Genomic DNA, 14,819 nt, shown 5'->3' with positions numbered 1-14,819 from the left:
AATAGAATTACAGGAACTAGAAATTCTTACTGTTGGGAGCCTCCCATGAACCCAAGACTGGTGTCATTTATAGAACTGTGCTTTATTCATTTTTTTTTTTTTTAAAGGTTTTACTTATCTGACACAGAGAGAGGCAGAGACACAGGCAGAGAGAGAAGCAGGCTCCACACTGAGCAGGGAGCCTGATGCAGGACTGGATCCTGGACCGTGTGCAGGTCATGACCTGAGCCAAAGGCAGACACTTAACTGACTGAGCCCCCAGGCACCCCAGAACTGTGCTTCAGTAACTGATAAATTATTTCTATTATCTCACCAATTCTTAAATATGGGTCTGACTGAGACAAACTTCTAGCAGCTACAACAACTTAGGAAACAAATATTGCTATTTAATGGCAGAGTCTTATAATCTCCTGGGAGCAGGAAAGGGAATTCCACAAAGATGAAAAGGGTAGTTTAACAATAAAATTAAAACTATTCTCAAATTATGAATGCTTTATATATGTAATTTCTCACACGAACCGAGGGATCAGAATGCATTCACAACACACACAAAAAAAGCACACTGAGAACTTGGTGCATATGTTTGTTTTAATACTTGAGAAAATATAAGCTAAAATCTGATACAAACACTGCAGCACAAGAAAAGAATACACACAGATTTGGATTCCAATGGAGTCAGTATGTGAACCTGGAAGCACAAATGTATCAAAACAACCTGTCATTGAAGACTTTTAAAGAAGTAATAGATTTTTAAATCAAGTGAAGGTTAATAGGTTACAGAAGGAACAGTAATTTTCTCTCAAAACATTTCCCTCATCCATTAAGAATTGTAAACTCTATGTGGAGAGGAAAGTTAGAGATAGGTATTTTGAAGACACAAGTCTTGAACACCTGCTGGAAGCCCAAACAATCTAAAAATAATCAGCATTTCATTTTCCTCCGAAGGTCAGTTTGGTTTACCAGTCATGGTCACAAATTACAGAAAGGAAAAATAAAAACTCATCCCCTTCTTTTTTGAAAATACATGTTATTTCTTCTGCTTTAGTCATTTAAGCTTCATATTCATTTTGTTAAATATAAAACATGAAAAATCTTTTAAACCTTGCACTCTAAGAAGAAATGGAAACTTCTCTCCAACATCAATGGTGTATTTTAAAAATTGTGAAAATGATTAGAAACACCAGCTCTTAAGAGCATTTCAAAATATATTTGAAGAAAGTGTCTTTGAAGCTGTTGTTTATTTTAAAAAATCTTTATCTTGGAAGGGTAAGCTACCCATAAGAAAAAATTCATTCAACATGAATATAATTCAAGGTAATTCCTTTCTGATGAAGAATAGGGCCATCTATAAATTAACTTCCAATTAAAAAAAAAAACAGAAACAGAAACAAAAAACCAATGCTTGGAATTTGTGCCAGATGCCTGTGGGATACTTTTACTCATGATTACTCTCAACACAAAAGTTACTGTTTACACATTGTAAAATCTACTTCATTTCATAGATTGGAAATATGTTTTTTAAGTTCTAGAAATTACTGGTAACAGAAGCAGTGTTTGATCATTAGGAAGGAAGAAATTCCTTCTTGAAGGTCAGATTTGTCCTCTTTGAAAGATGCATTACATATTTCTGATCACTAAAAACGTAAAACTTAGAGCACTTCTTGAATGATTTCACTTTCCAAAGATGTAGGTTTTCTCTCAATGCCCAGAGCCGTAGAACTAAACCAAATAGTTGGTGACTGTCTCTTGTAAGAAAAGAATCTACTATTCCAAAAACTAGCCTGCATATATCTGATTTTAACTGTATTCCTCTGACAAAAGAGCATTTCATTTTATTCAAAGTTTTCTTGCTTTATAATCTATAGAATGTTAGTAGTCACCTTAAGATGCTTATCTTATAATTGCACATTTGTGTACACCATTATTTTTCTTTAGAAAATACATTTTAGTTCAAAATAGGGAAACACAAAGTTTAATATTGAATATAATAACCTATGATAACTGATAATACTGTGAAGTTATTAAACACACCCCTAAGACTTCTGAAAGTACATTAATAATTTCTTAAATAGCCACAATCCCTTAAAAAAACAAATTATTTACAAATACCTTGGAGCAGAGGAGCCTATGCAGTCATTACATGATGTGGGTATGTTCCTTGGAGAACCTGCCTATGGAGCAGAAAACACTAGATATATACTGTCCACTTGCCTTTGAAAAACTGAAGGCAGCATGACTTTATTAAAGAAAATTAATGTGATTGGAAGGATCTAATTAAAACTGGCATTGTGCTATCTAAAGAAAAATAACAATCACATGATGGAATTTTTATATAGCACCGCCACAAGTCTTTAATAAGACCTTAATTTTAAGATTGTTAACACATAATTCTGATGCTAACACATTTTTTCAGTTAAAAATTCATATCTGCACTCATAGGAAAACAATATTAAAAATATTTGCAATATGTTAAAAGTTACTGGGTCAGTTTTCCCTTTCACATTGCACAGCATCCATCTAAAATATAAGATGTACATTCTTATATAGAGATATAATAATATATAAAAAGTCTCATTTTTTAACCAAATTTCAGTTTATATTTCAATATCTTGCACTTTTTTTTTACCAAAAATATTATAATTTTTTTTACCAAAAATATAACAAAATATTACCAATGTTAATATAAGCCAGTCGAAAATCAGTTCCCTCTGATTTGGAAAGTTTAAAAAATTTTAAGCAGCAGGATTCTATCCACCCTAGAGTAACATCGAGCTAATGAGCAGCAGCCACTGGTACTTAGTATTGTTCAATCAGAGGATCCTGATCCAAATATTAAATTAGGTGCCTTTTGTCAGATGAGTGCCAAACCGTTGCCATTTTACTAAAATGCAATAACCAATATTAAGAACACCACTGTTGCTATGAGCCGGTATGTAACCTCCATGTTTAATAAGTATTCAAAAATATAGCACCTGTAATCCTAAAACCAGTAGTGTTAGTGAAGTCTACACTTCCCTCACAGGGCAGCTGTTAACCAAGATGCTAGATATTGAGAATCATACAAATGTCTACTATTAATAAGAACCTCATGGCGATTTTACAACTGTCCACTGCAAAAGGGTAAGTCTGCTGAATTCAGGAACGTGCACTCCGATGTGCCCTGGACCCCCAACCCCAGCCCCAGCCCCATCCTCATCCGCAGCCCTGCCCCATCCCCATCCCCATCCCTGCCCTAGCCCCATCTCCAGTCCCCAGTCCCCCAGCTCCCCAGCTCCATCCCCAGCCCAGCCCCAGTCCCATCTCCATCCCTGGCCAGACCAGCCAGGCCCCATCCCCAGCTCCATCCCCAGCCCAGCTCCAGCCCCATCCCCAGTCCCACCACCATCCCGATCCCTGTCACAGCCAGCCAGCCAGCCCCAGTCCCATCCCCAGCTCCATCCCCAGCTTCAGCCCCAGTCCCACCCCCATCCCCATCCCTGTCACAGCCAGCCAGCCCCAGTCCCATTAACCAGCTCCATCCCCAGCTCCATCCCCAGCCCAGCCCCAGTCCCAGCCCCAATCCCACCCCCATCCCCATCCCTGTCACAGCCAGCCAGCCCCAGTCCCATCCCCAGTCCCATCCCCAGTCCCATCCCCAGCTCCATCCCCAGTCCAGCCCCAGTCCCATCCCCATTCCTGGCCAGGCCAGTCAGGCCCCATCCCCAGCTCCATCCCCAGCTCCAGCCCCATCCCCATCCCTGTCACAGCCAGCTGGGGCCCAGGCCCAGGCCCAGCCCCAGCCCCAATCCCCCTCTTACTGCCTTAAGTCTGAACGGATTTGGTCAAACACCAACAGGAGAAAGTTTTAGGATGTGAGCTACCATTCCACGCTCTTCCTCTCCTGGGTTCTTAAAATGACACACGCAGCATTTACTTTCTAGGCTTCTTGCTTCCAGTCATGACAAAATAATGGTCGTCGACTTCCTTCTTTGCAGTAGGTTTCTTACCCGCGCTGGCGGCTTCCTTGCGGGGTGCGGGCGGTGCCCGGGTTGCCGCCGGGCCTCCTCCCCGTCCTGGAGGTCTTGGGGCAGGAGGCTGGCCCCCGGCCGCCCCCCGGGCCTCCCCCCGCGCCGCCCCCCGCGCCGTGGGGCTCTGGGCCGACGCCTGGGGAAGGCTCACGAGGGACAGCGGGGCGCGGCCGGGGGGCCGGGGCGGGCCGGGGCCTCTCTTCGGGGACGTGCTTTGGCCGGGAGGCTGTTTTTTGGCCCCTGGAACCACGGCCTTGCCCTCTGAGTCCTGCGCGGCTTTGGCGGCTGCGGCCGCGGCCGAGGGAGAGGGAGCGGCGCGGGCGGCTCCGGCGGGGGGCGGGCACCGCGGCCCTGGACGGGGCGCTGTGCTTTTGGGGCCGGATTTTGTCATTTTTGCAGGGGGGCGGAGAGCGGGGGAAGGCCTCGGCCTTAGGTGCGTATTTGCTCTCCGCGGCTCTGGACGCTCGCACGAGGCTGAGGGTGCAGCTGCCGGAGACTCGGGACCCACCCGGGCGCGGACCGCAGCGGGTTTCAAAGGCTTCGGTTCGGTTTTGCCCGCAGGCTGGCTGGGCAGCAGCGCCGCGGCCGGCGGGCGGGCGGGCCTCGGGGCGGGAAGGAGCCGGGCCTCGGGGGCGCTGGGGGGGGCCCCTCTTCTCAGTGGCCGAGGTTCACGCGCTGAGCCCTCGGGGGCAGCGGCTGCAGAAGTGCTTGCACCCGCCGCACTGCCGGAAGGAGCCTGTGGTTTCTTTGCTGCGCCTTTCGAAGATTTGAGCTTAAGATGAGAAGAGCCCAGATCCCCTCCGTTCAGGGGAGCCGCGGGCAGCAACCCACCTGGCGGACGCACCTGCTTCTCTTTGCTCCTTGCAACACCAACTGGCGGGCCGGGCTTTGATTTTTGTTTCTGAAACAAGCTGACTGCCGACAAAGGATTCATGTCAGGTGGCTGAGGTGTTCTGGCTGACGAATCGGGTACGCTTTCATTAGAAACTCCTTTTTGAAAGGCTAGGATTTTTTGTTCTAGTGTAGCAAACTGTAATATTCGACAGGGATCATATTTAAGCAAAAATCCTTGCAGAGTATCCCAGCCACCACCAACACGGACCATAACATGTTTTCCGTGGAGCATCTTTTCCCCCAAAAGAAAGTAGAAAAAAAAATTGTAAGGTTCACAATTGCAATTCATTGGCAGTCACAATTTGTGATGTCGATGATGATCTATGAAATTCAGAGAATTTACCAGAAGCTTCACTATAAGTTGACAGTCTGTTTCTTATATTATTAAAATAATCAATTGAATTCATTGAATCATGCAACTAAATACAGGTCCTCTAATTTGTAAGGAAAATTTTTGCACATTAAGCCGCATCCTAAAAATCCAAATTACAAATATACAAAACTGCAAGGGTTGTATTGTTCAATAAGGAGGGAGGAAAGACAGAGGGAAGAGGAGAAGGAAAATGAGGACTTACAGAAAATATGCCTCATAATAAACAAAAAACAATTAACGGAAGATAAAACAACTAAAACTTGCACTTTACAACTTAATAAATTACTTTCATATATACTTTAGCAGTTTACCCTTTCAAAAAACCTTGATATGATTTATGGTTTAGTTCTTCTCTGCAGACAAGAAAACTATGGCTCTGTGAGATGGAGGATATTTGTGTCAGATCATATAGCTTTGGCCTGGCCTGGAACAGACAGGGCCGCCCAACCCAAATGGTGCTTTTGTGCAGACAGGACACATCCTCGGTCTGCCCACACAGTTTCAGCTAACCATTCGGTAGGCAAATCTGAACCATCGTATGAGATTGCCTTGCAAATTTTAACTCTGAATCCCATGCTCTGTGCACCATCCTTATATCAGACTGCCTTAAAAAAAGAGAAAGCTAATTAAAAAAACAAAGTGCTTGAAAGTGTTTCTATGTGAGTTGAGTGAAGTGTGGGGAGGTAATGATAATATATTAAATTAAAAAACACAGGATGGTGAAATTACACTTTTAAAAATCTTTAGGTTATATTCCCAAATTGAGAACGAAAGGGCTCTTGTATCAGACGTGGATAGAATGCCGAACAGGTGAAACTTCAGTCTCTCCACCAATAAAGGGGACAATCAACTGCAGGTCGCAGATGGGACACAGGAAGGAAATGAATATGCACAACGGGATACTGGAATATTCACTGATGCTGTGTCAATGAAAAAAAGGTTTTATGCTTAAGACCCAATCTATATATTATTATAAACTGCAATGTTTCTACCTCCTTTTCTTATTACTGATATTTCATCTTATGCTTTCATTAGAAACTCCTTTTTGAAAGGCTTGTCCTTTTTGCAAGACAGTTGGACCATTTATTTCCATCACTTCTTGTGATGGAAAATTATGCCTTTTTAGAAAATTTGAAAAATGGAATAAATTACCTGAGGTATATAAAGATTTTCATTCCCCCACAATTATATTCAATGTCTGAATAGTCTTAGCTATCCTATCCCATAGTTAGTAGTCTATTGTGTTAAAGGGGTCTGCCCAAGCTCATTATCTACTCCTGAAAGCAAGTATTCCATATTTTTCCTGTGCAGTAAAATGCTTCCATTAATAACACTATTCCAATTTTTTAAAAATCAAAGGAGAAGCAAAAGGGAATTTGGTAAAACAAGAAATCCAATTTCAAAATAAGATCTGTATGTAAATAGGATGTAAATGATGGACTTACTCTTATAAAGAGTATTTTATCCCCAAGTCGGTACCGCCCTTCAGATAAGTACTCAATAGAGAATCGATGGGAACAGCTACAAGGAGGGTCTTCAGCAATATGTTTAACCTAAGATTAAAAGTAAACAAAATTTAGTGCTTGTGACAAAAAATATTTTATTTAATGTTAAAATGCAAGGTCATTTGATAGATGGGAAAATCAAACTCAAAGATAAAAATGTAAAGACACTTGGACCATTTATTTCCTTTACCTGTTGACAAATATTGAGATTAGGATTTTTTTTTTGTTTTTTTAAGTAATCTCTACACCCAATATGGGGCTTGAACTCATGACACTAAGATCAAAAGTCACATGCTCCACGGACTGAGCCAGTCAGGCTCCTTGACAGATACTGAGATTAGACATGAACTAATCTGACGAAAGCTGCCAGTGACAAAGTCGGTTTTTTTTTTCCTTTTTAAAAGTAGGCTCCACATCCGACATAGGGCTCAAACTCAGGACCCTGAGATCAAGAGCCACATGCTCTACTGACTGAGCCAGCCGGGTGCCCCAGTGATGAAATCTTGAGATTCCCTCTCTCCTTCTCTGCCTGACCTCTCTCTCTCCTCCTTGTCTCTCTGCCTAAGTGCAATCAGATCCTAGCGTATTCACTGACTGCTGGAGGTCTGGAATGTGTACAACAGTGAAGTCGATTCACAACACACTCAGTAAGTCATAGGAAGCTCGTGAGTTCACTAGTCAGTCAGCTTGAATTGTTTTATGCCCTGGATTAAAATACCTGTGTCAAATCAAAGATAGGCCAGTTGGATAAAGCTTAAGTAGGAATCTCACTTGTCCCTTAACACGATGCTAAACTAACATTGGAGGGGAATGTCTAGATTGTTCCAAGATTACTGTTAAAATAAGCAGATGTGTATATATATCTATTCATCCAAGACTGGGTGAAATTCTAAAGAATTCGATTCAAGAGGCACTTTTCTAAAAGTGATCGCTTTTTTCAACAGTCTGCTAAGGAGATGAGAATCGGGGAGAAATCCCTACTTCTAACCCTCGAGGAGCTTAAGAGAATTTTTAAATGCAGTAAATATCTGAAAACTGGCGTGTAAAAAACAACTCAGGAATTCTGTATTTAAAACATGGAAATTATAATAAATTGATTTAAAAAATAAAAATATTTGATGAGAATCGGGGAGAAATCCCTACTTCTAACTCTCGAGGAGCTTAAGAGAATTTTTAAATGCAGTAAATATCTGAAAACTGGAGTGTAAAAAACAATTCAGGAATTCTGTATTTAAAACATGGAAATTATAATAAATTGATTTAAAAAATAAAAATATTTGTTGAGATTTGATTGAAAAAAAAGTTTGATATCAGTCACCATGCTAAATATTTTGTTTTCCTAAAATTAAATTTTTGAAAAAGCCAGGCCATGAATATCTTCCTCAATTATCTGTCACACAGAGTATACCTAAATAAACTCACTTCATTGAACTTAGCCATGACGTTCAACCAAAGTATCTTCAGATAGGCCCAATCTAGTTGACCACTAACAGAAATGTATGATCGTCTTCATTATCTACCCAAAATGAAGAGCCACAGATGGAGTCACAACGGTCTGATCACAAGGGTGCACAATTTATCTCCCTCATTCATTTAACAAAATAATACAATCATAAATAGACTGATTTTCATAAGCCATTGAATTAAGTTTAGCTCGTTCATAACCTGGTATTCATGCACACATATGGCACCTGCATAAAATGGCTAAAAATTAACTGTGAGTAAAGAATTTACAATTTTTAGAACCAATTACACATTACCAGAGTAACCTGAAAGGAGGTATTTTTTTTAGTCACTACTTTCTTTTAAAGATTTTTTTTTTTTCTTAAATTTATGATAGTCACACACAGAGAGAGAGGCAGAGACATAGGCAGAGGGAGAAGCAGGCTCCATGCACCGGGAGCCCGACGTGGGACTCGATCCCGGGTCTCCAGGATCGCGCCCTGGGCCAAAGGCAGGCACTAAACCGCTGCGCCACCCAGGGATCCCTCTTTTAAAGATTTTTAAAATTTACTTATGTATCTATCTAGTTATTTGACAGAGAGAGAGCGCATGCACAAGCAGGCAGAGCGGCAGGCAGAGCAAGAGGGAGGCGCAGACTCTCTGCTAAGCAGGGAGCCGGACACGGGGCTCAATCTCAGGACTCCAGGATCCTGACCTGAGCTGAAGGCAGACGCTTAACGGCCTGAGCCACTCAGGGGCCCCTCAGTCACTACTTTCAATCAATGGAAGTTTTGTAACATACAGAAGTATAGCTGAATACAACACTCTAAGTAGTGAATCAGTTGATAATTGTTCCTTACTCTAAACATGACCCCAAGATCTCTGTAGATCACATACGTGTAGCTGGACACTGAATGATTCATGTAGCACATATGTGTCTAAAGAAATGTGTTCCTTTTGAATGTTCATGAGAATGAAGACATGAAGTCACTTGTTTTCTTTGTTTAAAATATCCAGACACCACTTACATTCAGCAGTAAAAATTAGCATTGACCCACAATCTAAATAAAGGGGTAAGCCTAAAAGAAATAAAAGCTATGGATAAAAAGTATCCTCTTCTGGTTTTATTTACCACATACTTAACATTAAAATACTAAAGGAAATAGCTTAAAGAAATAAAAATCATCTAAAAAGGCATTCCCCTACAATCAATTATTTTCATTCTCCTTTTTCTTATAGCTCATCTATATACACATACTTTTAATAAAATATTTTTCTTGTTGCCATATAGTCTTCATAATGATCACATATAGTGATTATTCTGTTAAGATAATGGATCCTAATTCACCTAGACATGCTCTATTTGAGGGTATTTACATTGCTTCCAATTTTTCACCATTTATAATAGCCCAATAAATACTTTCATTCACTCTACTTTTTTATCCCCCTTCAATTATGATAAAAAATGAAAGAGGAACATTTTTGTGATTATTGATATCTATTTGTTAACCTGTTTTTCAAAAGGTTACAGCATTTTCCATCACAGACAGCAATCCCTAAGTACAGTTTTACCAGAATCTACCACCACCAGGTTTCATAATTTATTTATTTATTTTTTAAAGATTTTATTTATTTGTTCATGAGAGACACAGAGAAAGAGAGAGAGGAAGAGACACAGGAAGAGGGAGAAGCAGGCATCACACAGGGAGCCCAACATGGGACTCGATCCTGGGTCTCCAGGATCAGGCCCTGGGCTGAAGGCTGCACCAAACCACTGAGCCACCTGGGCTGCCCAGGTTTCATAATTAAAAAAAATTTTTTACTAATGAGGAAAATTGTATTCTTAATTCCTTAGTTCTCAGCAAGTCTCAACAGTATGTTTTCCTCTTATGTGAATAACAATCCTTGCGCGTTTACCTTCTGGAAATGCTTTTCTAACCAAACTGTGTATGATCTTTATATAACAGAGAAATTAATACAATGTATTTTCTATTCAATAAAAAATATTTTACCAATGTTTTCTTCTTAATTATCATTATTTTAAGTTACATGAGATTTAAAATTAAGTTTTATTTTAAATTTTTTCTTTTTCACTGTGTCACATACTGACACTGACAGTCATTATATAAATCAATAATATAATGTAGGTAAATATATTTTGGCCTGGTAAAGAATATTCAAGCTGACATTTTAATCTGTCTTGCAAGGATATCCAAATCTTTTACTATATAGACTTTTATTATGTTAAACAATCAAAGCAATACTTTCTAAATATTTAACAGTAATGACTTATTTCTTTTTTAATTATTTTTTAATTTTTTTTTAAAGATTCATTTATTTATTCACGAGAGACACAGAGAGAGAGGCAGAGACATAGGCAGAGGGAGAAGCAGGCTCCTCGCAGGGAGCCTGATGCGGGACTTGATCCCAGATTTGTTATTTCTTTTTTTTTTTAAAGATTTTATTTATTTATTCATGAGAGACACATAGAGAAGCAGAGACACAGGCAGAGAGAGAAGCAGGCGCCCTGCAGGATCCCGATGCAGGACTCAATCTAAGACCCCAGGATCACAACCTGAGCCGAAGGCAGATGCTCAAACACTGAGCCACCCAAGTGCCCCTGACTTCTTGTTATTTCTTAAATAATTTTATACATTAAGCACTTTCATAAAATACAACAGTCTGAAAAAAGACCATAATTGTAAGCAGCAGTGGAAGAAGAAAACATATACTACTTAGTTCACCTTCATCACTTATTGGATTGTAGTCACCACAGAAGACACAGCCTGAGCAACCACAACTCTACTAACCTCTACCTAATGATGAACAGGTAAAGTGAAAAGACTTTCCAGTTCAGACCCATCATCTAAAGTCTGCATTCCCGTCAGGGGAATATTCACAAAAAACCCCATCAATTTGCTCTTACAACTTTTCCTCCTGGTATATTCTCCAAGTGTCAGTGTACCATTTACTTAGAAACCTTGAAAACCACCCTAGGTTTTCTCCCTCCCTTTCAGAATCAGGATTCTTCAATTCTACCTCTGAAATATGTCCTATTTTTGTTCCTTTTGCTTCACCTTCACCACTGCCGCTTGAGTGCAGGTTCTCGGAATCTTACACCTGGATTATTACAATAAAACCAATATAACCTCTACATGACCATGAAAGTAATCCTTATAATTTGCAGATCAGATTATAACACTACCATGTTTTAAAAAAGAATCAATGAATTCTTATGGCCTACAGTACCCTTCATGATGGATTCCAGCCTGTTTGCCTCCCCACTCCCCAACTACATATCCATTTCTCATCATATACAAACAACAAATCATCTTTAATATATCGTGTCCTAAACTCACCAGGGAGTAGAAATTAGTATTGGTGTATGTTCTAAATAAGAAACACTTTCTTTTAAACATAACATCACCTGTGGCAAACAAAAGACTGACACATCCCAGTTGATAGAAAATAGAGCGATTACTTACGGCCTCATGTAACTCTTCATGTTGACAGCATGATTTCGGAATGCTGATGGAATCTTCAGGCCCAGAAGTATTAAGTAAGGTCTCTTCCAGTTCAATTTCTTTCTCAAGTTTTACTAATACTGGTGGCTCAACCCCATATCTGAAAACCAATCAGGAGATTTCATTATTCAAGAAAAGTATGACCCATTCACTCCCATGCATATCATGATAGGTTATATCTTATTTAAAAAGTGGAGTCTATATGACTCCCCTCTACCAATTGTTTCACTGGAACATCTGGAAATGCTTTTTAACGTCCCACAGCCTACCAAAAATTCAGGATATAATCTTCACATTATATCATATATTGCGATCATTAGAAGCTCCCAATATTCAACCAGGAATCCTGAAAGTAAGTCACCTTTAAAGTCAGCTTGAGAGTAAAGATGGGGCTGAGCCAGGTATGGGGGACGCTATGCCTCAACCTTCTTATCAAATCCTCTTTGGGTTCAGAAGATTTGCCTTGCTTTAAACTGCTAAGAGTTTTATATGCTCTTACCCTATTCTTAGTCTAAAAAATTTAACTAACCACTTTTTACAGTTTAATACTAAATGAAGGCAAGGTATGTGGGTGAGCAGATGTTGACATGACACAGCTCACACAAACAGAACAAATTTAATAAAAAAAAAAACAAAAAGAAAGAAAAAATAGGAAATTAAGTTATTTTATTTCAACCAAGAATTATTTTATTTATAGAAAATAGTGTTCTATCTAAAACAAGGTAGCTTTTCACTGAGGAGGGCACTTGATGGGATGAGCACTGGATGTTATACTATATGTTGGCAAATTGAACTTCAATAAAAAAAAATATATATAAAATAAAATAAAATAAAATAAGGTAGCTTTTAAAAAATTAATGACATTGAAATTCTGACATAACATGGAATACACACCTCGACACAATTCGACCAATTTCAAGAAGACAAAGATACACCTGTCTTGGGTCTTTGTGTAAAACTGTGAAAAAATAAGATCACATATTTTAAAGAGCAAAATTAAATAGGGAAATATATTTCTGGCATGGAAGAAGTAAAAGGAAAGAATAATGAAGATGGTAGGTTTACTTGTTTGGAGACTTAGAAAAGACATTTTCTCTACATATTATCACCATCTATAAATTTTTAAAAAACTAGCTAGTAAGAGGATGAAAACTTACCATGTACCCTAATTTGTAGCATTTTAAGTCTAAAAAACTAAGGGCTTAGAAACATTAAATTATTCTATTTCAGACCTCTCAACAGGAGATATTGTTTGAAGAGATATATCACCTCAATTTTATTCTACACTATCTTTAGCTTAGGACTTTGTGTTAATGGCCTTCTCAAACTTTTCAAAAAGAGAAAAGGAGGGGCATTCTTAACACATTCTATGAGGTCAATATTACCCTGACACCAAAGCCAAACAAATATATCACAAATAAACTAAAGATTAATTAATATCCTTTATGAATATAGATGTAAAAATCTTCAATGTTATACTTGCAAACTGAATCCAACAGCAAGTGAGATTTATCCCAAGAATGGAAGGTTGGTTCAACATATTAAAATCAATCAAATAATATGCTAAATTAATAGAATAAAGGAAAAGAAACTTACAATTATCTTAGTAGATACAGAAAAAAGCATTTAACAAAATCAAATATCCTTTTCGTGTAAAAAAAAAAAGGAAGAATCAACAAACTAGGCATAGAAGGAAATTTATAAATCTGAAAATGGATATCTATGAAAAATCCATAGTTAACACCATTCTTAATGGTGAAAGGTTGAGAATCTTCTTCCTAAGACTAGGGAGAGGACAAGGATGTCCACCCTCACCTCTTCTATTCAAAACTGTACTGGAGGTTCTAGGCAGAGCATTTAGGCAAGAAAAACAAATAAAAGGTATCCAGATTGGAAAGGAGGAACAAAAACTATCTCCATTCAGATGACACTGTCCTTTCCATAAAAAACCCCTAAGGAATATAAATAATAGTGAAAGGGAATATAAGGGAAGGGAGAAGAAATGTGTGGGAAATATCAGAAAGGGAGAAAGAACGTAAAGACTGCTAACTCTGGGAAACGAACTAGGGGTGGTAGAAGGGGAGGAAGGCGGGGGGTGGGAGTGAATGGGTGACAGGCACTGGGGGTTATTCTGTATGTTACTAAATTGAACACCAATAAAAAATAAATTAAAAAAAAAAAAACCCCTAAGGAATCGACAAAAAATATATATATATATTAGAACAAACAAGCAGTTTCGGCAAAGTTGCAGGATATAAGATCAATATACAAAAATCATTTCACTTTACACACCAGCAATAAACAATCTGAAATGTAATTTAAAAAATAATTCAATTTACAATGCTTCAAGAAGAATAAAGTACTTAGGAATAAATTTAATCAAAGAATTTTATGACTTGTATCCTGAAAACTACAAAATATTGTTGAATGAAATTAAGGAAGAGACAGATAAGTGGAAAGACATCTTGTGTTTTCATTTCATTTATTGAGGCACCTGGGTGGCTCAGTAGTTGAGCATCTGCCTTGGGCTCAGGTGGTGATCCCGGGGTCCTGGGATTGAGTCCCACATCGGGCTCCCCACAGGGAGACTGCTTTTCCCTCTGCCTGTGTCTCTGCCCCTCTCTCTGTCTTTCATGAATAAATAAATAAATAATCTTTTTAAATAAACACATAAAATAAAAATTTCATTTATTTATTTACTTGAGAGAGAGAGAGAACACTTGCGCTCAAGCAGGGAGAAAAGCAGAGGGAGAGGGACAAGTGGACTCCACGCTGAGCTTGGAACACTGATGCAGGCTTGACCCCACAACCCCAAGATCATAACCCAAGCCAAAGTCAAGAGTTGGATGCTTAACTGAGCCATCCAGGTGCCCCAAAGTATAACTCAATTTTTAAAAATGCTATAAATACAACAAAATCTAATATGCTTAACATGGTTAAGTTGGTAGGTTGTGTCCTGTATACTCTAGCACATTTGAAAATTGTTTAATTTTTTTTAAAGGAACCCAAATGCTAATCTAAGGATTCAAACAAAGATCTTAAACGTGGAACCTACCATATAGTAGGTGTGAAT

The 14,819-nt window shown here is 38.9% G+C and overlaps 1 protein-coding gene across 7 annotated transcripts in view; it reads right to left on the bottom strand.

Annotated features, from left to right (window-relative positions):
* Window positions 1-570: 570 nt before the first annotated feature.
* Window positions 571-14,819, bottom strand: part of GAS2L3 (growth arrest specific 2 like 3) — a 40,130-nt gene continuing 25,881 nt past the window's right edge. For 3 of the 7 annotated variants that reach the window (XM_072773272.1, XM_072773269.1, XM_072773271.1), the window contains exons 6-9: window positions 12,641-12,704; window positions 11,708-11,846; window positions 6,720-6,827; window positions 3,707-5,133 (exon numbers count right to left, since the gene is read on the bottom strand). In XM_072773272.1, the coding sequence (XP_072629373.1) occupies window positions 3,910-5,133; window positions 6,720-6,827; window positions 11,708-11,846; window positions 12,641-12,704 (1,535 nt within the window). In that variant the 3' untranslated portion in view covers window positions 3,707-3,909. Of the gene's footprint in view, window positions 689-2,109; window positions 2,172-3,703; window positions 5,134-6,719; window positions 6,828-11,707; window positions 11,847-12,640; window positions 12,705-14,819 lie in introns of those variants that run through there. The other 4 variants (XM_072773275.1, XM_072773274.1, XR_012005973.1 and 1 more) reach the window with 3 other exon arrangements.

Source organism: Canis lupus, chromosome 13 (genome assembly GCF_048164855.1).
Source record: "Canis lupus baileyi chromosome 13, mCanLup2.hap1, whole genome shotgun sequence".
Lineage (NCBI taxonomy): Eukaryota > Metazoa > Chordata > Mammalia > Carnivora > Canidae > Canis > Canis lupus.
This window is presented reverse-complemented; position numbering and strand designations above follow the sequence as displayed.